The sequence below is a fragment of the Stenella coeruleoalba genome (genome assembly GCF_951394435.1).
Source record: "Stenella coeruleoalba genome assembly, chromosome: 5".
NCBI lineage: Eukaryota > Metazoa > Chordata > Mammalia > Artiodactyla > Delphinidae > Stenella > Stenella coeruleoalba.
The window spans coordinates 28135430-28159648 of NC_137150.1; the positions used below are offsets into that span (position 1 = coordinate 28135430).

Sequence of the window (24219 nt, forward strand, 5' to 3'; positions counted from 1 at the left end):
AACAAATCAAAAACCAGTGGTATTTCTATATACAAATTACAAAGTATCTGAAAGGAAATTAAGAAAACAATCCCATTTACAATAGAAACAAAAAATAAAATACTTAGGAGTAAACTTAACCAAAGAGGTGAAAGACTTGTCCACTGAAAATTATAAAACATTGATGAAGGAAATTAAAGAACACAGATAAATGGAAAGGTATCCTATGTTCATGGATGGAAAGAATTAATATTGTTAAAATATCCATATGGCCCAAAGTGATCTGCAGATTCAATGCCAGCCTTATCAATATCTCAATGACATTCTTTATAGAAATAGAAAAAGCAATCCTAAAATTCCTATGAAGCCACAAAAGACCCCAAATAACCAAAGCAATCTTGAGCAAACACAAAGCTGGAGGCATTACAATTTTCTGATTTCAAAATATATTAAATATATACAGTCATCAAAACAGTATGGTACTGGCATAAAAACAGGTATATAGATGAAAGGAAGAGAATAGATAGTTTAGCAATAAACCCATACATTTACAGTCAATTGATCTTCAGCAAGGAGGCCAAGAATACATAATATCTGTTGCCTCCTTCATAAAGTTTATTCCTAAATATTTTATTCTTTTTCATGCTGTTTTAATGAGTTGGGTTTTTAAAAATGGTTTCCCCACTAATGCTGATTTAAGATAGTAACCCATTTGTCTATATCATTATGAGTAGTTTCTTGCAGAAATTAGTTATATGCATTTGAAATCACTTGGTTCTAGCTAGTATCTCTCTTGAGAGCACCACAGATTATCTGAGTGAAAGGTACAACCAGATTTTTTTCCATTTATCCTTTTCAGGGGCCAATCGTTAATATGATATAATGGCTGCTTTTGACCAACAAGGGATTAATCTCCAAAATTTACAAACAACGCACGCAGCTTAATATCATCAAAACAAAAAACCCAATCAAAAAATGGGCAGAAGACCTAAATAGACATTTCTCCAAAGAAGACATACAGATGGCCAAGAGGCTCATGAAAAGATGTTCAACATCGCTAATTATTAGAGAAATACAAATCAAAACTACAATGAGATATCATCTCACACCAGTCAAAATGGCTATCATCAAAAAATCCACAAACAATAAATGCTGGAGAGGGTGTGGAGAGAAGGGAACCCTCCTATACTGTTGGTAGGAATGTAAACTGGTACAACCACTATGGAGAACAGTAGAGAGGTTCCTTAAAAAACTAAAAATAGAGCTACCCTATGATCCAGCAATCCCACTCCTGGGCATATATCTGGAGAAAAACATGGTTCAAAAGGATACATGCACCCCAATGTTCATCGCACCACTGTTTACAATAGCCAAGACATAGAAGCAACCTAAATGTCCATCGACAGAGGAATGGATAAAGAAGATGTGGAATAGAAAATATGAACAGACCAATCACAAGCACTGAAATTGAAACTGTGATTAAAAATCTTCCAACAAGCAAAAGCCCAGGACAAGATGGCTTCACAGGCGAATTCTATCAAACATTTAGAGAAGAGCTATCACCTATCCTTCTCAAACTCTTCCAAAATATAGCAGAGGGAGGAACACTCCCCAACTCATTCTACGAGGCCACCATCACCCTGATACCAAAACCAGACACGGATGTCACAAAGAAAGAAAACTACAGGCCAATATCACTGATGAACATAGGTGCAAAAATCCTCAACAAAATGCTAGCAAACAGAATCCAACAGCACATTAAACGGATCATACACCATGATCAAGTGGGGTTTACTCCAGGAATGCAAGGATTCTTCAACATACGCAAATAAATCAACGTGATACACCACATTAACAAATTGAAGGAGAAAACCCCATATGATCATCTCCATAGATGCAGAGAAAGCTTTTGACAAAATTCAACACCAATTTATGATAAAAACCCTGCAGAAAGTAGGCATTGAGGGAACTTTCCTCAACATAATAAAGGCCATATATGACAAACCCACAGCCAACATCGTCCTCAATGGTCAAACACTGAAAGCATTTCCTCTAAGATCAGGAACAAGACAAGGTTGCCCACTCTCACCACTCTTATTCAACATAGTTTTGGAAGTTTTAGCCAGAGCAATCAGAGAAGAAAAGGAAATAAAAGGAATCCAAATTGGAAAAGAAGAAGAAAGCTGTCACACTTTGCAGATGACATGATACTATACATAGAGAATCCTAAAGATGCTACCAGAAAACTACTAGAGCTAATCAATGAATTTGGTAAAGTAGCAGGATACAAAATTAATGCACAGAAATCTCTGGCATTCCTATATACTAATGATGAAAAATCTGAAAGTGAAATCAAGAAAACACTCCCATTTACCATTGCAACAAAAAGAATAAAATATCTAGGAATAAACCTACCTAAGGAGACAAAAGACCTGTATGCAGAAAATTATAAGACACTGATGAAAGAAATTAAAGATGATACAAATAGATGGAGAGATACACCATGTTCTTGGATTGGAAGAATCAACATTGTGAAAATGACTCTACTACCCAAAGCAATCTACAGATTCAATACAATCCCTATCAAACTACCACTGGCATTTTTCACAGAACTAGAACAAAAAATTTCACAATTTGTATGGAAACACAAAAGACCCCGAATAGCCAAAGCAATCTTGAGAACGAAAAATGGAGCTGGAGGAATCAGGCTTCCTGACTTTAGACTATACTACAAAGCTACAGTAATCAAAACATTATGGTACTGGCACAAAAACAGAAATATAGATCAATGGAACAGGAGAGAAAGCCCAGAGATAAACCCACGCACATATGGTCACCTTATCTTTGATAAAGGAGGCAGGAATGTACAGTGGAGAAAGGATAGCCTCTTCAATAAGTGGTGCTGGGAAAACTGGACAGCTACATGTAAAAGTATGAGATTAGATCACTCCCTAACACCATACACAAAAATAAGCTCAAAATGGATTAAAGACCTAAATGTAAGGCCAGAAACTATCAAACTCTTAGAGGAAAACATAGGCAGGACACTCTATGACATAAATCACAGCAAGGTCCTTTTTGACCCACCTCCTAGAGAAATGGAAATAAAAACAAAAATAAACAAATGGGACCTAATGAAACTTAAAAGCTTTTGCGCAGCAAAGGAAACCTTAAAGAAGACCAAAAGACAACCCTCAGAATGGGAGAAAATATTTGCAAATGAAGCAATTGACAAAGGATTAATCTCCAAAATTTATAAGCAGTTCATGCAGCTTAATAACAAAAAAAACAAACAACCCAATCCAAAAATGGGCAGAAGACCTAAATAGACATTTCTCCAAAGAAGATATACAGAGTGCCAACAAACACATGAAAGAATGCTCAACATCATTAATCATTAGAGAAATGCAAATCAAAACTACAATGAGGTATCATCTCACACCAGTCAGAATGGCCATCATCAAAAAATCTAGAAACAATAAATGCTGGAGAGGGTGTGGAGAAAAGGGAACCCTCTTACACTGTTGGTGGGAATGTAAGTTGATACAGCCACTGTGGAGAACAGTATGGAGGTTCCTTAAAAAACTACAAATAGAACTACCATGTGACCCAGCAATCCCACTACTGGGCATATACCCTGAGAAAACCATAATTCAAAAAGAGTCATGTACCAAAATGTTCATTGCAGCTCTATTTACAATAGCCCAGAGATGGAAACAACCTAAGTGTCCATCATCGGATGAATGGATAAAGAAGATGTGGCACATATATACAATGGAATATTACTCAGCCATAAAAAGAAACGAAATTGAGCTATTTGTTATGAGATGGATAGACCTAGAGTCTGTCATACAGAGTGAAGTAAGTCAGAAAGAGAGAGACAAATACCATATACTAACACATATATATGGAATTTAAGAAAAAAGAAATGTCATGAAAAACCTAAGGGTGAAACAGGAATAAAGACACAGACTTACTAGAGAATGGACTTGAGGCTATGGGGAGGGGGAAGGGTAAACGGTAACAAAGCGAGAGAGAGGCATGGACATATATACACTACCAAACGTAAGGTAGATAGCTAGTGGGAAGCAGCCGCATAGCACAGGGAGATCAGCTCCGTGCTTTGTGACCGCCTGGAGGGGTGGGATAGGGAGGGTGGGAGGGAGGGAGACGCAAGCGGGAAGAGATATGGGAACATATGTATATGTATAACTGATTCATTCTGTTGTGAAGCTGAAACTAACATACCATTGTAAAGCTATTATACTCCAATAAAGATGTTAAAATGAAAAAAATAAAAAATATAAATAAATAAATAAAATAATATGAATTATATTGCTATGATTATGAGTTATACTGCCTTTGGTCAGTCTAGCTGGTCATGAAGAGGTACCAGTCTCAGCTCAGTGAAGGAAAAACATGAAATAATTTTAGCTTTTCCAACAACTTCCTCCAATTATAAAATTGTTGAAAACTGCTTTTTTGTTATTTTGTCTTGTTAGGAAGCCTTGGAAAATACTGTAGAAGAAGGCCAGGAATGCCCCCAAAAAAAAAAGAAGAAGAAGATGTGGCATATATATACAATAGAATATTACTCAGCCATTAAAAAGCATAAAATAATGCCATTTGCAGCAACATGGACAGATATAGAGATTGTCATACTGAGTGAAATAAGTCAGACAGAGAAAGAGAAATATCATATGATATCACTTATAAGTGGAATCTAAAAAAAAAAAATGATACAAATGAACTTACGAAACAGAAGCAGACTCACAGACTTAGAGAACAAACTTATGGTTACCGGGGGAAGAATGGGGGGAAGGGATAGTTAGGGAGTCTGTGATTGACATGTACACAGTGCTATATTTAAAATGGATAACCAATAAGGACCTACTGTATAGCACAGAGAACTCTACTCAATATTACATAACAACCAAAATGGGAAAATGATTTGAAAAAGAATAGATACATGTATATGTATAAATGAATCAATTTTCTGTACACCTAAAACTATCACAACACTGTTAATCCACTACAGTCCAATATAAAATTAAAAGAGTTAAAAAAAATAATGGCTGCTTTGGATCCCTTCAGAGATTTATAGAAACTTAACTTTGGGTAAGGTTACTTGTTTGACATAATGACCTGCTAGAGCATCTTCTGTTAGCTTCCAAATTGTTTCTTTCTACATGGGGTTCAACCTTTCCTGTAGCCACCTTAAGGAAGTGGAACTGCATCAAAAAGTTCCTTCATTTGTCCACTTTTGAGGGGATACCAGCAGAGGCAAGAAAGTCGCTTTGTTGCCAATGCAGCCCAAAGTCATGTACTACACCAAAAGCACACCTGCTATATGCTTAATTCCTGGTCTGACTGGTTGACAGGCTATAATAAGTGCAATACGTTCTGCTATTTGGGCTGATTTTACCTCAGGTAGAAGACTGTATACTAAAGGAAAGTTTAGATTACTGACAGAATATCCTGCTTGATAACCTCCCGTTTCAGTTTTGAGGTATGATCCATCAACAGATAATATTAGGTCAGAGTCTCAGGAGGGGTCTCTAGTAAATCTGAGTGAGGTCAGAGAGTTTCCTAACTGAAGTAAGACAATCATGAGGCTCCCCTTCTTTTGGTAGAGCAGGGAGAGTGGCTGGATTAAGAGTGTTACAGTAAAGAACAGTAATGTGACAGGGAGAGGGTAATAGTATCTCAGAAGATATTAATTGGCTGGTTGAAAAGTGTCTGTTTAGTCATTAGTAATGTCTGTACTGAATGAGGAAGCTTGAAATCAAGCAAGGAGGCTAGAACCTGTTCAGCAGAAGCATCAACAAGTTTTGCAGTAATAGCTATTGCTCTATGACAAGGGGGATAAACCTTTCCAACAGGGTCAAGGGTGAGAGTATACTAAGCAATGTTTTTGGTTGGTTTTTGATTTTAGAGATTGGGGAAGTAGGTAAACACTAAACTGGCCATTTTAGTGATGTATGCAACTTGCCTCTGACAGACTTCTCCTAACAAAATCCTCATTTTTTTACATCAATCAGGTACTTCTTTCCTTTAGATCTTGAGGATATCAAATTTTTTAAAATGTATATTCATTTAAAAATCTTACCCTTGAAGTTAACTTCTCAAATGGATTGTTTTTCTTCCTTACCTTCTAAAAGTAATATATTTACTTTTAGGACAATTTTATGTTACTGAAAATTGAGCAAATAGCACACAGTTCAATATATCACACCTCTCCCACACACAGTTCCCCTATTATTAACATCTTGCATTACTATGGTACACTTCTTACAATTGATAAACCAATATTGATAATGTTATAATTAACTAAAGTTCATAGTTTACATTAAGGTTCATCCTTTGTGTTGTATAGTTCTATGGATTTTGTCAAATGGATGATGTCATGCATACATATGTATCACAAAAGGTAGTTTCCTCACCCTACGAATCCCTTGTGCTTCCCCTATTCACTCTCCTCCCTCTGAACCCCTGGCAAACACTGATCTTTTTATGGTCTCTATAGTTTTGCCTTTTTCAGAAATGTTATATACTTGGATTCACACAGTATGTAGTTTTTCAAACTGGCTTCTTTCACTTAGCTATATGCATTTAAGGTTCCTCCATGTCTTTTCATGGCTTCATAGCTCATTTTTTAAAATCACTGAAAAATGTTTCATCATATGTATAGACCACAGATTTTTTCCCTTTGTCTATAAAGATTTCTTAGTTCCTTACAGTTTTGGGAGCAATGGATTTTTTCTTATTTATTTATATTTATTTTTGAACAACAGTTGATTTAAAATATTATGTTAGTTTTAAGTGTACAACATACTGATCCAATGTTTTATTGATTATCCTCTATTTGAAGTTATTATAAAATATTGTCTATATTCCCTGTACTGTAGAGTATATCCTTGTAGTATTTATTTTATACACAGTAGTTTGTATCTCTTACTACCCTACTCCTATCTTCCCCCTCCCCACTGATAACCATTAGTTTGTTCTCTATATCAGTAGTATGTTCCTCTTTTGTTATTTTCAGTTCTTTGCTTCACTTTTTAAATTACACATATAAGTGATAACATACAGTATTTGCCTTTCTATTTCTGCCTTATTTCACTAAGCATAATGCCCTACAGGTCCATCCATATTGTTGAAAGGGGCAAAATTTCATTCTCTTTTATGTCTGAGTAAAATTCTGGAACAAAGAGTTTTGGCTAGTTCTTATCAACTTGAGTTAAAATCCCAAGGGCTTGTCAGATTGCTTATGCAAAAATAGACACAAGAGTTTTAGTAGTTAGACAGGACTAGAGAAAGGCTGTTGAACAGCCTTCTTCAGGATACAGAAGCCCTCTTCACATTTGGGTTCCCCAGGAGAGAGTCTCTGACTGAGAACTTAGTCAATTCATAAACAGGTGTTTCAATCTCACAAAAACTTAGTACCCATTGTCTGCAATATCCAGTTAAAACCAGAAACACTCTCAATTGTCTTTTGTTAAGGATGTAGGATATGTTTGGATCGTCTTTAGTCTATCAGGAAAGATTGTTTTCCCCTTCTGAAATGAGTCATGCTCTAAATAATGGACTGTATTTTGGAAAAATAATAATTATATTTGAAATTTTATGTCTCCTTTTTGCTAAGGCTGGGGCAAGTCAATGGAAACCTTTTACAGGCTTCCTTGTTCTTTGAACAAACTAGATCATATACACATTGTGTTAGGACTAAACCACAAGGGAAATTTAGATCTTTTAACTCTTGATCAACAACCAGGGAAAAATACAAGGGGGCTCCAGTGTACTCCAGGGGCATGACTGTCCAGGTATGTTGTTGTCCTCTGCAGGTAAAAGCAAAATCGTATTGACTGTCCTGGTCTAGAGGCACACGAAAAAAAGGCAGAGCAAAGATTCATTAGAGTGAAGCAAGTGGCTTCATGTGGAATTGATGACAGGATGGTATTTGGGTTAATTTCTGTCAGGTAGTGAGGTATACATATTTTGTCAATGGCCTTAAGGTCTTGAATAAATCAAAATCCTTCATTTCTTGCTAGATGAGAGTGTTACAAAGGTAGTGCATGGGAAGACCCTTGTAGAAGACATTCAACTATACATTTCACCTCTTCTTTTGGCATCAAGGGATATTGTAGGAAGTTTGGGTAATGGTTTTGTAGAATGTATCTGAACTTTAATAAGTTCTGCTCCCATTATCTTTTCTACGTCAGTGAAATTTCTAACTCATAAAGGTCAGATGTTGTGTCAAGACATTTATCTGGAGTATCTATCAAATATAATGTGGAATGTAAAGGTATATTCACACCAGATACAATTGATTATGAATAGAGAGCTCCTCTGAAAACTCAAGAAATAGTCCCTCTGGTGTGCTTCTAATATAACGGTTCTATGTGTAAAGTTAAGTTCTACCTTGTTAGATTGGCAAGTGTGTTGTCATGGAGCAGGAAGGAATGTTTCCAGTCAGAGGGCTCAAGGGTTACATATAAAGGCTGAGAGACAGGGAAAATCTGTGCATTATTTGAAATACTGATCACGTGTGTGGGACGTTTATGCCAAGGAAGAGGCTGAGCAAAGGTGGCAGGGCTTGTTATAGAAAGAGTAGCAGTTGCACTGATTTTTATTGGAAATGTTTCAGGTATGATTTTTAGGAAACTTTGCCCAACCTTTCAGGCTTGTTATTGAACCCTTAGGTTTATTGTGGTAAGAGAGATCCTGCAGGTCCTTTCCTGGGTCAGTCCAGTCTGCTTTGCCATCCAGAAATGAGCATCGGCAGTTCTGACCAATATGTGCATGAGTGATTTGTGTCAAGACAAGTCTGGGGCTTATGCACCCAAAAGAACGCTGAATTCTTCTCTGAATATTTGCTAGTGTTGTCTGAATTTAGAGACATTTTTACAAATAGCTCTTAATTCAGCTCAGGTCCAAGGTTTAAACTCTGAAGTTGTCTGAATACCTGGTGCATGGGGGTGGATCTTCAGAGGCAGCTAGCATTATGGGTTCTTGAGAGCTTTGTTGGAGAAAGAAAGGGAACCTGGACAAGGGTAATTAAAGGAGGAGTCTGGAATTCAGAAGGAGAGAGAATGGCAGGAGAAGAGGCAGGGGGAGTATGCGAAAGGCAACTGGAGGACTTAATAGAGAAATAAAAGTCTAGTTGTTTTTCAAATTGGTCATTAGCTTTGGCCAGAAAATGTTTTAATGAAGCAGCTTTTGATTCAGAGTTTTGTTTGGAAGCCTCCTTATACCAAATCAAAATATGCTGCCCATTGAAACTGAGAAATCTTCTCCCCTTCTTATCGAAGGAGCCTCTCAAATGCACAATTTTGTTCAAGCCAAATCCTCCTTAGTGAAGCTATGAGGAGTTGAGTGAGATGACATGTAAGAAGCAGGCATCTTTCCTGGAAGAGTAGAAGCTCTACATTTAAACTACCCCATAAGAGCTGGCAATGGTGGATAAATGAGGTACTTGTGCATCTCATGACTTAGGCCCCAACGTGACTTCTCTGAATGCAGACTCCAGAGCCTCCACCACCTGACACCAAAGAGAACACTCTTTCTGGATTAAAGCCAAACTTTCAGGGCAAAAGAAAATCAGGAGAAGAAAACCTCATTTGGTTTTATTGAATACTCACTGCAAAGTGTGTGCCAATGGATGCCAGTCTGATGAGAATGGAGTTCTGCCATTTGCAACAACGTGGATGGACCTAGAGTGTATTCTGCCTAATGAAATTAGTCAGACAGAGAAAGACATATACTCTATGCTATCACTCATATGTGGAAGCTAAAAAGTAAAACAAATAAATGCATAGAATAAAACAGAAACAGACTCACATATAATGAGAACAAAGTAGTGGTTGTCACCGGAGAGAGGGGAGAGAGGAACAAGATAGGGTAGAGGACTGAGAGATTAAAACTACTGTGTATACAGTAAGTAAGGAACAAGGACATATTGTACAGCAGAGGAAAATATACCCATTTTTTGTAATAACGTTAACTGGAATACAATCTATAAAAATATTGAATTATTTTGTTGTGCACCAAAAACTAATATTGTAAATCAACTATACTTCAAAAAAACAAAAGAAAAAGAAAGGGATGACCCTATTGACTATACCAGTCATCCTGGAGGGTTGAAGTAATATCCAATAAAAAAGATTAAGGAGGGGCTTCCCTGGTGGCGCAATGGTTAAGAATCCGTCTGCCAATGCAGGGGACACGGGTTCGAGCCCTGGTCCAGGAAGATCCCACATGCCACAGAGCAGCTAATCCCGTGCACCACAACTGCTGAAGCCTGCGTGCCACAACTACTGAAACCCATGCACCAAGAGCCCATGCTCCACAACAAGAGAAGCCACCGCAAGGAGAAGCCCGCGCACCGCAACGAAGAGCAGCTCCAGCTCGTCGCAACTAGAGAAAGCCTGCACACGGCAACGAAGACCCAACGCAACCAAAAATAAATTAATAAAAATAAATAAATAAATACATTGATTTTTTAAAAAGATTAAGGAAAAATAAGATGTAAGAGGCTTGTGAAAAAAAGACACATACTCTCATTATTTGGAGAGATCTTTATCAGTCAAGTAAGAGAATCTACAGAGAAGTGGTTACAGAAATTATGTAATTTTGCTGGATATCAGACCAATATAAGAGCAAATTATTTCTATATGCTAGTAGTAATGTACAAAACCTATTTGGGATCTTAGAAGTATAAAACACAGAATCTTTAGAATTACAAACTTTTCCAGGACAAGAGAAATATATTAAAAGAATATAAGAAGAATGGAAAACAGTTGGCTCTTTTGGGAAAATACCACCCCAAACCCAGCAATAAAGTTAAACCATTTGCCAACCTGCTCATTCACAAAGAGGAGGGCGCCTGATCATTTTTCCCCATCCTGTGTTCTGTATCCAACAAAGATTTGTCCACATACAACTACTGGCTAGATTCCCCCAAAGGGGCTAGAGCTGCCATCCAGAAACGGTCAAACTGGGTAGAGGGTTGTTGTAAACTAGTCTGGACACTAGGTCCAAACCCCTGTAAACAAAACAAATTTAGCAATTACTCTATTAAGGGGGTTGGGGGGAACAGGGGTATGGGCAGCGGTAGGGTGCCCGGAAAAGGATGGCTTTTTAGAGAGAAGTGCTGGCGCTTAGGTTTGAAGCGAATGGGAGGGGGGTAGAGCTGCTTAAGGGTGCCCTCCCTAGAGAAAATCTAAGGAGCAGTCTGGCTGTCGGAAAGCAGACTGTATTTCAAGCGGCTTTTCTTTGCCCGGGTGAGCTTCCTTTCAGGTGTTTTAGCCAGTCACTGATCAGAATTCTGCAGTGCAGCCTGCATCCATAAAGCATCTGTTCATATGATTCTTACGGTGTGTGCAAGGTACACACAGCCAATATCAGAAGACTCTCTCCTGGTCCCCGTTGAGTTGGCCAGGAATTGTGGGAGGCAGTTGATTAAGGGAACAGGCATTTCCGGATCTTGCGTGGAGGACCATGAGGGCGCTGGGGACGCTGGTGAGGACCTGGACTTGGAGAGGGAGGTAGAGGTTGGAGTGGTGAGTCAGGGAAGGGCTCTAGAAGGTGCAAGTCCAGGTTGTCGTCGTGGTGAGGAGAGCGTCTCTCTGGACTAGTGTTGGGGGTCCGAAGGGACGGCTCTGGGGCTTGGCCCAACAGGTGTAAGCCAGACATACATCCAGCCGAGGGGTGGAGCCCAGCGACTGAGACTGCAGCAGCATCTGTCCCAGCCGGCAGGAAGTCGGCGTCAGCATCCGCATCTTCCTCGTTGACCTCTTCTTGGCAGGCGATCTCTGGGACAGCTGCGCACAAGAATCCCGGCTCCGGGTCCATGTACTCCCCGGGAGGGCTCAGGAAAGCGCCCCGTCCCAGGCCCTGTCCCCACGGGCCTTCCACACCCGGGCCCAGGAGGGCCTCGGGGACCAGCATGAGGATATGATCACCGAGATACACTTGCAGCACGGACGTTGGCTCGGACTCCAGCAGCAGGTCGACGTCGTCCAGGGGCACGTGCAGGGCACAGCCGGCGGGCAGGACCACCACGAAGATGAGCGTGTCCACGGTCGGGGGCCAGGTCAGGTTGTGCAGGCTGGGCGCCGCCCTGGACTTGGACTCGGGGCCCGCGGGCTCCTCCGTTCGCCGGCGCTTGGCAGGGCCCGGTCCTCCGGGATGCGGTCCCCACCGGTCCGCAGGGGAGGCGCTGGGGCTACGGGGCCGGCTGCCCATCTTCTCAATGTGGCCGCGGGCCTGGGGCCTAGCAGAAGGCGAGGAAGGGCTAGGTCCTGCAGGCAGTGACAGATCGGTTTGACAGGGGAGGCCGAAGCAGGGCGGTGGCGCGCAGGACTGCGGGACGAAAGAGGAGCCTTCGGAGCTCTGGCGGCGCCTCTCGCGATCCCTCAGTCCTGGCTTCTAGGGGAGCTGCTGGGCTCGGCTTTGCTTGTGTGAATCTTCAGGCCCTCACGTGGACTGGTTTGCGCAGGAGTGGGCCGAGGATGTTGGGAGCGACGCCGGCGGAACCTGAGTCGCAAAGCATCCTCACGCTAAGCTCCGCCCCTTCCTAGGCTCCGCCCCTAGAAGTGGAGGCCTCTGTGTTGCCCAGTAGCCCCGGCTGTGGTGGATAGTCTACTCTAGAGAAATACTTCCATGGGCCTCAAGGGGGCGGAGCAATCGTGCCGCTCTAGGACTAAGCTTCCTGGGTCGAGTTCCTGGCTTTCCTTGCGTTGACCTCAGATATGGAAAACCTTAACCGGAAAACTTATTCAAGTCCCACCAGTGGAGCGCTGCACCAGGACAGTGAGATGTAGTTCCCTCGTCCCCTGAGACCTCGCCCTGGAAGTGACCTTTTAACTTCTTTTGGTCCAATAGTGAGGTGATTTTTTTTTTTAACATCTTTATTGGGGTATAATTGCTTTACAATGGTGTGTTAGTTTCTGCTTTATAACAAAGTGAATCAGTTATACATATACATATGTTCCCATATCTCTTCCCTCTTGCGTCTCCCTCCCTCCCACCCTCCCTATCCCACCCCTCCAGGCGGTCACAAAGCACGGAGCCGGAGCCGATATCCCTGTGCCATGTGGCTGCTTCCCACTAGCTATCTACCTTACGTTTGTTAGTGTATATATGTCCATGCCACTCTCTCGCCCTGTCACAGCTCACCCTTCCCCCTCCCCATATCCTCAAGCCCGTTCTCCAGTAGGTCTGTGTCTTTATTCCTGTCTTACCCCTAGGTTCTTCATGACATTTTTTCCCTTAAATTCCATATATATGTTAGCATACGGTATTTGTCTTTTTCTTTCTGACTTACTTCACTCTGTATGACAGACTCTAGGTCTATCCACGTGAGGTGAATTTTTGGATGACATCCTTAAGCCTCTCCTTGCCTGTGATGTCAATGACTGTCAGATCACTGAAGGTGGTTGCCAAGAGAAGGTGTGGCTCGACTGCCTAACCAGTGTTAATAGGAGAAAACATCCAATAATGATTCTGGAATAGGTAATACTTTCATATGGTTTCAGAGGAAGGTGAAACATCTCCCTCCCTGTCCTTTAACCACGTGGTTGCTCACTTTGGCCCTTTTTACAAAATAGCTTATATGTTCTCATTTTGAGGGCCACATAGCATTCCTTTGTACTGAATTCCATTTAAATCAGGCTTCTCTCGATGGGTGTTCAAGCTACTGGTTTGTGAATTGGCAGACACTGCCCTTCTCTGGCCAATTGGTGTGAAATGCAGATTCTTTGCTGCATCGCAGAACCACTGCTCAGAATGCCTGGAGTCATGGGCGTAGGAATTCTCCTTAAGCACCTCCACAAATATTCTGTTTTGTGAGGAAGTTTAAGATCACTGCATTTGTTTTCATTCAGCATTTGAGGGGTTCAGGAATAGGGCGGTTTATGGTTGAGGTCACATCCCAGCCTGTTAGTGACAGTCATGAAGGGAACTCAAACTTCCTGGGCCTGCCTTGAGGGGTTTCCCCTACACTCCTGGCCTGCATCCACTCTCCTGGCTGCACTTCCAGTGTTTCAGCCACGGGCCAAGAAATTCCCCTGCTTAGGTCAGGATGCTGGCTGGGGGAACTTACGGGGCTGTACACTGGCATAGGGGGCCCTGCCAGGAGCCTGGGTTCTCGTGGGGTGAATGTGGATGCCACTGGCTCCTTCCTCTATGTTCCCAGGTGAAGGGAGCCGTTGCTGTGCGCCTGTTGTTTGGACAGAGGGCGGGGTGGGGAGATGTTGGGGAGCTTGCAGGAAACAACTACTTTTGTCCTGGAGAATTCTGTCGGCGAAGCTTGAATATCCCATGGTCGGGGAATGTTCAATGGGGACTCCATTCAGGAGAGTGAGTGTGAACATGCTGTGTTTTAGGGGCCAGAAGGAGGAACCCAAACTTGGCCAGGACACAGGGTGGGGCTCGGGGCTGTTGGCCTGGCCAGGGATGGGGCCCTGAATGTGGCGGCTCCTGTCCCAGCCTGGTGCCACCTCTTGTCCACGGCTCTCCTGACCTCAGTAGTCTCACATCTGGGCTCATCATTGTCCTGGGCCCTGTGAATCCTCATGTGAGCTCCCCTCCCAAGGGAATGCTGTCCTGTCCTGAGACAAAGGCAGTTACCGGGGTCCTGGCATAGTCGTACCTGATTTCCTCCTCTGGTCAGCCCCTTTCTTTCTTTCTTTCTTTCTTTCTTTTAATTGGCCGTGCGGCGAGGCCTTCTGGGATCTTAGTTCCCCGACCAGGGATTGAACCCGTCCCCACTGCAGTGAACGCTTGTAGTTCTAACCACTGGACCACCAGGGAATGCCCATGGTCAGGCACGGGCAAGTCATTTCACCTTCACCAACCTCAGTTTCCTTACATGTGAAACGGGGAGAATGCCATCTACTCTGCAGGGGGGTTGTGAGATAATGTATGTAAAATGTTCTTGGAACACAGTAAGTGCTTAGTAAATAGTAACTATTTACTGTCTTTCCCACTTGACATTGTCAGCCCTGTTCTCATCATCTTGAACAGTGCCTGGCATGTAGCCAACATCCAGTGAATGGTAAACAATATCATCATCATCCTAAAAAGGGGTCTGATATGCTAGAAAGTACTGGTCCAGGTGTTTTCAGGGCATAACATCTATAAAATTGAGGAATGGCTTGCCAAGCACCAGATCAGATATCTTTCCTTCTGCCTTATTTTTGTTTACTCTAAGATGTCCAAAGACTGTCAGGATGGATTATCAGGCCTACTCATTGGGCTTTCTTGGTGTCATTCCAACCTGACTATCCAGTCAACATGAACTACTTGAACCACTGTGGGGGCGGAATTAGCAAATAAATCCCGGTTCTGGGTAGGTTACAAGATGGCTGCCAATCGTCCATCTGTTGAGGGCTATTCTGCTATCCCCCTAGAATGCATAACTAGCTTTTTTTTTTTTTTTTTTTAGTGGGCATAACTAGCTTTTAAAAAATTCCTATTTATGTTTATTCACTTTAGGAAAAATACCTGAATACATATTTTAGAATATCTAAACAGCATAGTTAAAGCTGGAGCTCCCTTCAACTCCCCACAAACTGCCAATCCAGTATTGATGTGACAAGATCCTTTTCTATGGACTTACAAACATAACACAGGGGACTTGTTTTCTTCCCAAATGGCAAAGTATTGTGGGTCTTTTTCTGCAATATGTTGGATCTTATTGCTGTTTCGTATTGTCATCCACAAAGTACATTATCCCTCTGTCTTTAATTGGAGAGACGTTTTCCAACATGCAAAACAGGCTTTTACATGAAAATGTTGTATAAGAAAAGGCAGCTTCAAACATCTCTTGTACAGCAACACCTTTGTCTTTGCCTGAAGCAGAATGAGGTACTGGCCCAGTCACTCTCTGCTAACCTCACAGTAATACTGGTAATTCTGGTATATTATGTTGTGCTTTCTTTACTTCCTGAACATGTTACTGAGTGGCGAATTGCATTGAATTAGTGATGCTATCCCAATGATTTGATACGATGATGGCCTGTGTTGTCCCACGATTATTAATCATTTACTATTTTAAGAATGACAAAACTGTCATTGAAGTAGTTATTTGGGCTTTTAAAGGCTGAGGCTGAAGCCAAATGCAGTTTGGCTTTTTTTGTTTTTTTTAACCAAGGACTTTAGCTTCTGTTTTATAAGTGACAGACAGTGATTTCTGTATCTTAATTGTGAATTCAGCTTTCTTATGGAATTCTCTTATTTTTTTCAGTTATTTTTTTTAGTTTTACAATTATATGGTTTGCAAATGGTCTTATTTTTCTTCCCTTTAAGATTTTAAACATCTAATTTCTTTCTCTTGTCTGATTGTGTTGGCTAGTATCGCCAGTACAATGTCAAATATTATTGGAAAAGTGACATCTTTTCTTGTTCTAGACTTTGGTGGGACTCCTGCTACTGTTTGCCTATTAAGTATATTGTTCAGAAATAAATGTCATGTCAAAGAATTATCAATCTCCTCCTGTTTTATTGAATATTTAATGCGTTCTTTTGAAATATTTCCAAACTTATAGAAACAGTGCAAAAACAATATAAAGAATTCTCATTTATCCTCTATTAACTTTTTTTTTTTTTTTTTTTGCGGTACGCGGGCCTGTCACTGCTGTGGCCTCTCCCATTGCAGAGCACAGGCTCTGGATGCGCAGGCTTAGCGGCCATGGCTCACGGGCCCAGCCGCTCCGCGGCATGTGGGATCCTCCCAGACCGGGGCACGAACCCGTGTCCCCTGCATCAGCAGGCGGACTCTCAACCACTGCACCACCAGGGAAGCCCTCCTGTATTAACTTTTAACACTTTGCCACATTTGCTTTATCATTCTTTATTCCTGTCTCTCAGAAAGACCACAGGATATGTATGTTTATATAGACAGATAAAAATACACATACATAAATATTTGTTCCTTGAATCATTAGAGAGTAAGTTGTATATATTCAGACCCTTTCTCCAGAATTACTCAGTGTATATTTCCTAACACGAATATTCTCTCATATATATTTTAGAACAGTTATCAAATTTTAAAACATTTAATATTGCTGCCATGCTTTAATCCATAGTCCATTTTCCAATTTTGTCAATTATATTAACAATATCCTTTATTAAATATCTCTATCTATTTAAAAATTTTAAATTTGCTATTATTTTTCCTTCCAGCTTTGAGATATTATTGACACACAGCACTGTTTGTTTAAGGTGTACAGGATAATGATTTGACTTATATACATCATGAAATGATTACCACAATAAGTTTAGTTAAGGTCCCTCATCTCGTATAGGTATACAAAATTAAAGAAATAGAAAAAGAATGTTTTCTTGTGATGAGAACTCTTTAGATTTATTCTCTTAACCTTAATGTATAACATACAGCAGTGCTAATTATAGTTAGTGTGCTATACATTACATCCCTTGTATTTATTTATCCTATAAGTAGAAGTTTGTACCTTTGGTCTACTTTCATCCAATTAACCACCCCCCTTTTTCTCTCTTTTCTTTTTTTTTTTTTTTTTTTGCCTATAAGATGCATGTCAGGATCATGCATTTCTTTCAGGTGTCATGTCTCCTTAGTTAACTTTTTTTCTGGAATAGTTCCTTAGCCTTCTGTTGTTTTTCAAGCCATTAATATTTTTGAAAATTATAGGTAGTGATTTCTTAGTGTTCCTCAATTTGAGATTCTCTGATGTTTCCTCATGATAAGAGTAAAATTATATAAATATTTTTGCCTTGAATACTAATAAGTAATCCTGTGTCTTTCTCTGGAGACACATCATATCCATTTGTTCCTTACAGGTGACGTTAATTTTTCTTTTTTCAATTTAATGTTATTAGTAAAGTTATGGAGTTGGGTAATCATCACCACAGCCAGTTTTAGAACATCTTCATTACTTCAGAAAGTTCCCTTATGCCTATCTGCATTAAATCATTTCTCAAAACCCCAGACCAAGGTAATCGCTGATTGCCTCTGTCTATAAATTTGCCTTTTTACTGGATATTTCATAGAAATGAATCATTCAATGTGTAGTCGTTTGCATCTGGCTTGTTTCAGCTAATATACTGTTTTGGTAGTTTATTCCTGTTGTAGTAGCTGTTATTCATGGTTTATCCATGCTGTAGCATGTTGTATATGTTGTTCTTTCATTTTACTTGAGGAGTAGTATCTCTTGTATGGAAATACCACATTTGCATTTCCATACATTCATCAGTATTTGGACATTTGGATTATTTCTATTTGGGGGCTATTATAAGCAATGCTGCTATGAACACTCCTATACATGTTTTGTGGGGACATATGTTTTCAGGTCTCTTGCACAGATTCCAAGGAATGGAATTCTTGGGTCAAATGGCAAGTTTATGTTCCACTTAAAAGTAAACCCATGGAATGGTTTTCCAAAATGGCTGTACAGTTCGACGTTCTCATAAGCAATGCATGTGGGTTTCACTCTTTCCTCATTCTCACTAGCACTTGGTATTGTCTGTCTTTTTTTGATTATAAACATTCTCATGAGTGTGTTTTGGTATGTCATCATGGCTTTAACTTGCATTTCTCTAATGACTAATGCCATTGAATATCTTCTCATGAGTGTATTAGCTGAGCCTATGTTGTGTATCTTTTATGGTTAAATATCTATTCAAATCTTTTCTCCATTTAAAAATTCTCTCATTTGCCTTATTTTTGAGCTGTAAAAGTTCTTTATATATTCTGGATACAAGTCCTTTATCTGATATGTGATTGCACATATTTTCTCCCATTGTATGGACTTTCCTCCATTGTTTCATTGAGATATAATTGACATATAACATTATATTAGTTTTAGGTGTATTTCAAAAATTTTTTATTTTTTAATGACTTTTGATGTGCATGTGTTTAAAATTTTGTTTACTCTCAAAATACCAAGTTTAAAAAATGGATTGTAGGGGCTTCCCTGGTGGCACAGTGGTTGAGAGTCCGCCTGCCGATGCAGGGGACACGCGTTCGTGCCCCGGTCGGGGAGGATCCCACATGCCGTGAAACGGCTGTGTCCGTGAGCCATGGCCACTGAGCCTATGCGTCTGGAGCCTGTGCTCCGCAATGGGAGAGGCCACAACAGTGAGAGGCCCACGTACCCCCCCAAAAAAAATGGATTGTAAATTTGGTGTTGTATCTAAGAACCTTCTGCCCAACCAAGGTCATAAGATTCCCCCCCTTTTTTTTGAAGAAATTAATAGTTTTAGTTTTTACATCTACATCTTTGATCCAATTCGTGGTTTCGTGTGTGGGTATGGTGTCAACTAATAGTTTAAGGGTTTTTTTGAATGTGATGATTCAATTGTTAAAAAAGACTATGCCTTTTACATTTAATTGTCTTGGCACTTTTGTCAGAACTAAATTGACCATCAAGGTAAAGATTTGTTTCTGACTCATAATTCTATTCCATTGACCTGCTGTATGACTACTCATGTACCAATAGCACACTGTCTTGATTACTGTATCTTTTGAGTAAGATTTGAAACTTAGTAGTGTAAGTCCATCAATACAACTGCTACTCTTTCTGTAATAAACACTGCCTCCTTTGCTCAGCCTCTTCCTTGGTGTAAACGTCCCACACACATGATCAGTATTTCAAATAACGCACAGATTTTCCCTGTCTCCCAGCCTTTATATGTAACCCTTGAGCCCTCTGACTGGAAACACTCCTTCCTGCTCCGTGACAACACACTTGCCAGTCTAACACGGTAGAACTTAACTTTACACATAGAATTGTTACATTAGAAGCACACCAGAGGGACTATTTCTTGAGTTTTCAGAGGAGCTCTCTATTCATAATCAATTGTATCTGGTGTGAATATACCTTTACATTCCACATTATATTTGATAGATACTCCAGATAAATGTCTTGACACAACATCTGACCTTTATAAGTTAGAAATTTCACTGACGTAGTAAAGATAATGGGAGCAGAACTTATTAAAGTTCAGATACATTCTACAAAACCATTACCCAAACTTCCTACAATATCCCTTGATGCCAAAAGAAGAGCTCAAACGTATAGTTGAATGCCTTCTACAAAGGTCTTCCCATGCACTCCCTTTGTAACACTCTCATCCAGCAAGAAATGAAGCCAAACAGACAAGGATTTTGATTTGTTCGAGACCTTAAGGCCATTGACAAAATATGTATACCTCACTACCTGACAGAAATTAACCCAAATACCATCCTGTCATCAATTCCACATGAAGCCACTTGCTTCACTCTAATGAATCTTTGCTCTGCCTTTTTTTCGTGTGCCTCTAGACCAGGACAGTCAATACGATTTTGCTTTTACCTGCAGAGGACAACAACATACCTGGACAGTCATGCCCCTGGAGTACACTGGAGCCCCCTTGTATTTTTCCCTGGTTGTTGATCAAGAGTTAAAAGATCTAAATTTCCCTTGTGATTTAGTCCTAACACAATGTGTATATGATCTAGTTTGTTCAAAGAACAAGGAAGCCTGTAAAAGGTTTCCATTGACTTGCCCCAGCCTTAGCAAAAAGGAGGCATAAAATTTCAAATATAATTATTATTTTTCCAAAATACAGTCCATTATTCAGAGCATGACTCATCTCAGGAGGGAAAAACATCCAAACAAGTTCACAATGGGCAGAGGGTAGTCAAACTATCACGGACACTAGGGACAAAACCATGTAGACAAAAGAAATTTAGCAATTACTCTATCGAACAGAAAAGGAGTGGAAGGGGCAGTGGTAGGGTGCCTGGGAAAGGATGGCTTTTTAGAGAAAAGTGCTGTCGCTTAAGTTTGAAGCAAACTGGGAGGTGGAGGGGGGTAGAGCTGCTTAAGAGTGACCGCCCTAGAGAAAATCTAAGGAGCAGTCTGGCTGTCGGAAAGCGGACTGTATTTCAAGCGGCTTTTCTTTGCCCGGGTGAGCTTCCTTTCAGGTGTTTTAGTCAGTCACTGATCAGAATTCTGCAGTGCAGCCTGCATCCATAAAGCATCTGTTCATATGATTCTTACGGTGTGTGCAAGGTACACACAGCCAATATCAGAAGACTCCTGGTCCCCGTTGAGTTGGCCAGGAATTGTGGGAGGCAGTTGATTAAGGGAACAGGCATTTCCGGATCTTGCGTGGAGGACCATGAGGGCGCTGGGGACGCTGGTGAGGACCTGGACTTGGAGAGGGAGGTAGAGGTTGGAGTGGTGAGTCAGGGAAGGGCTCTAGAAGGTGCAAGTCCAGGTTGTCGTCGTGGTGAGAGCGTCTCTCTGGACTGGGGTTGGGGGGCCAAGGGGACGGCTCTGAGACTAGGCCCAACAGGTTGAAGCCAGGCACACTTCCAGTGAAAGGGCGGAGCCCAGCAACGGAGCCGGCTGTGGCATCCATCCCAGGTGGCAGGAACTCAGCATCCGTGTCCGCATCCTCCTCTTTGGCCTCTTCTTGGTGGGAGATCTCTGGGACAGCTGCGCACAAGAATCACTGCTCCGGGGCAAGGTACTCCCCGGGAGCACTCAGTTAAGCACCCTGTTCCAGGTCCTGTCCCAAGGGGTGTTGGATGCCCGAGCCCACCAGGGCCTTAGGGACCAGCATGAGGATGCGATCTCCGAGAGACACTTGCCTCACGGATGCTGGCTCGGGCTCCAGTACTACGTCGACGTCGTCCAGGGGCACGTGCAGGGCACAGCCGGCGGGCAGGACCACCACGAAGATGAGCGTGTCCATGGTCGGGGGCCAGGTCAGGTTGTCCAGGCTGGGCGCCGCCTTGTACTTGGACTCGGGCCCCACGGTATCCTCCATTCGCGGCGCTTGGCGGGGCCCGGTCCTCCAGGATGCGGTCCCCACCGGTCCGCAGGGGAGGCACTGGGGCTGCGGGGCCGGCTGCCCATCATCTCAATGGCGGCGCGGGCGGCGCTCCCTGGGCCAGGCAAAGAGCGAGGTGGAGTCGGTCCTGCAGGCAGTGACTCCTGGTTGACAGCTGAGGCGGGCCAGGTCTCTGTGGTGCAAGACTAGGCAACGCGGTTCGAAACTCCGGAGCTCAGGGGGCCCCTCTCGGTCCTGGCTTCTAGGGGAGCTGCTGGGCTCGGCTTTGCGTGTGTGAATCTTCAGGTCCTCACGTGGACTGGTTTGCGCAGGAGTGGGCTAAGGATGTTGTGAGTGACGCCGGCAGAACCTGAGTCGCAAAGCATCCTCACGCTAAGCCCCGCCCTTTCCTAGGCTCCGCCCCTAGACGTGGAGGCCTCTGTGTTGCCAAATAGCCCTGGCAGTGGTGGAAGGTTTACTCTAGAGAAATACTTTTATAGGCCTCAGGGGGGCGGAGCAATCGTGCCGCTCTAGGACTTGGCTTCCTGTGTCGAATTCTTGGCTTTCCTCGTGTTGACATCAGATGTAGAAATCCTCAGCCAGAAAACCGATTAAATTTCAAGTCCCACCAGTGGAACATTGCACCAGGACAGTGAGATGCAGTTCCCTCGTCCCCTGAGACCTCGCCCTGGAAGTGACCTTTTATCTTCTTTTGGTCCAAAAGTGGAGTGTGTTGGGGATGGCATCCCTAAGCTTCTGTTTACCTGGGTTGTTAATGACTGTCAGATCCTCCCAGCGGTGTCGAAAGGGAAAGAGATGTTAGGATTGAGGGTCTTAATTGCAGTCACTGCAGGATCAACTTATATATCTATCAGTTTAGCATGATGGTCATTGTTATACTTCCATTAACTAAACCAACAGTTCACATTCTCTAAATCGACCTACACTACACTTGAGAGGTGTATCTGTTGTAGTCCAATTGACAAACGATGAAAAGGTCATGCCAAAGGAAGAAGCAATTGGCTAGAGCCCGGAACTAGCAGATCTGGGTCTGACGCATCGGGCTCCCCTCAAGATGATGCAGGCGGCAGCGCCTTTGATCTGGGTGTCACTTTAAAGGTAAGTCTACCGGCAGATGGTACTGGTAAAGGGAAGGTGTGTCCCAACAGCTTATCCAGAGTTAATAAGAGAAAACACTCTATAATTTCTTTGGAATGGGTAATACTTTCATGTGGTTTCAGAGTAATGTCAAACATTTCCTTCCCTGTCTTTCAACCATGTGATTGCTCACTTTGTCCCTTTTTATAAAATAGCTTGTATGTTCTCATTTTTAGGGCCACATAGCATTCCTTTGTACAGAATTCTGTTAAAATCAGGCTTCCCTTGATGGGCATTTAAGCTAGTGATCTGTGAATTGGCAGACATGGGCCTTCTCTGGCCAATTAGTGTAAAATGCAGATTCTTTGCCACATCCCAAATCCAATGATCAGAATTCCGGGAGCCACGGGCATAAAAATTCCTTGTACGCACCTGCACAAAGATTCTGTTTGGGGAGAAAGTTTAAGGTCACTGAACTTGTTTTCATTCAGCATTTTAGAGGTTCAGGAACAGAGAGATTTACGGTTGACATCATGTCCCTGCTTGTTGGTGACAACGTCATGAAGAGAACTCAAACTTCCTGGGCCTGCCTTGAGGGGTTTCCCCTATGCTACTGCCTGTACTCACTCATGGCTGCATGTCCCATGTCTCTGGCTGCTGGCCAAGAAATTCCCCTGCTTAGGTCAAGACTCTGGCTGAGGGGAACATTCAGGGGCCATACACTGGCTTGGCGGGCCCTGCCAGGAACCTAAGTTCTCATGGGGTGAATGTGATGTCGCTGACACCCATCTCTATGTTCCCAGGTGATGGGAGCAGCTGCTGTGCTCCTATTGTTTGGACAGAGGGTGGGGTGGGGAGGTGGGGGGAGATGTTAGGGAGCTTTCAGGAAACAACTAATTTGGTCCTGGAGAATTCTGTGGGCAACACTTGAACGTACCATGGTCAGGGAATAACAGGGGCTCCATTCAGGAGAGTGAGTGTGAACATGCTGTGTTTTAGGGGCCAGAAGGAGGAACCCAAACTTGGCCAGGACACAGGGTGGGGCTCGGGGCTGTTGGCCTGGCCAGGGATGGGGCCCTGAACGTGGCGGCTCCTGTCCCAGCCTGCTGCCACCTCTTGTCCACAGCTCTCCTGACCTCAATAGTCTCACATCTGGGCTCATCATTGTCCTGGGCCCTGTGAATCCTCACTGTGAGCTCCCCTCCCAAGGAAATGTGGTCCTGTCCTGAAACAAAGGCAGTTACTGGGGGCCTGGCTTAGACACTCCCAATTTCCTCTTCGGGTCAGCCCCTTTATAACTGGGTGATCACAGGAAGTCCTTTCATTTCTCTAACCTTAGTT

The 24219-nt window shown here is 42.2% G+C and overlaps 1 protein-coding gene and 1 pseudogene across 2 annotated transcripts; both read right to left on the reverse strand.

The window, feature by feature from the left end:
• Window positions 1-10596: 10596 nt before the first annotated feature.
• On the reverse strand, window positions 10597-12269 carry LOC307186849 (proline-rich protein 23C-like). Its single transcript, XM_079922419.1, has one exon. It carries the CDS (start codon window positions 12223-12225, stop codon window positions 11440-11442), a length of 786 nt encoding a protein of 261 aa, XP_079778545.1. The 5' UTR covers window positions 12226-12269; the 3' UTR covers window positions 10597-11439.
• Window positions 12270-21084: 8815 nt separating this feature from the next.
• LOC307186274 (proline-rich protein 23C-like) lies at window positions 21085-21866 on the reverse strand (annotated as a pseudogene). Its single transcript has one exon. The product of its transcript is annotated as a proline-rich protein 23C-like (transcript).
• Between the last annotated feature and the right edge of the window lie 2353 nt (window positions 21867-24219).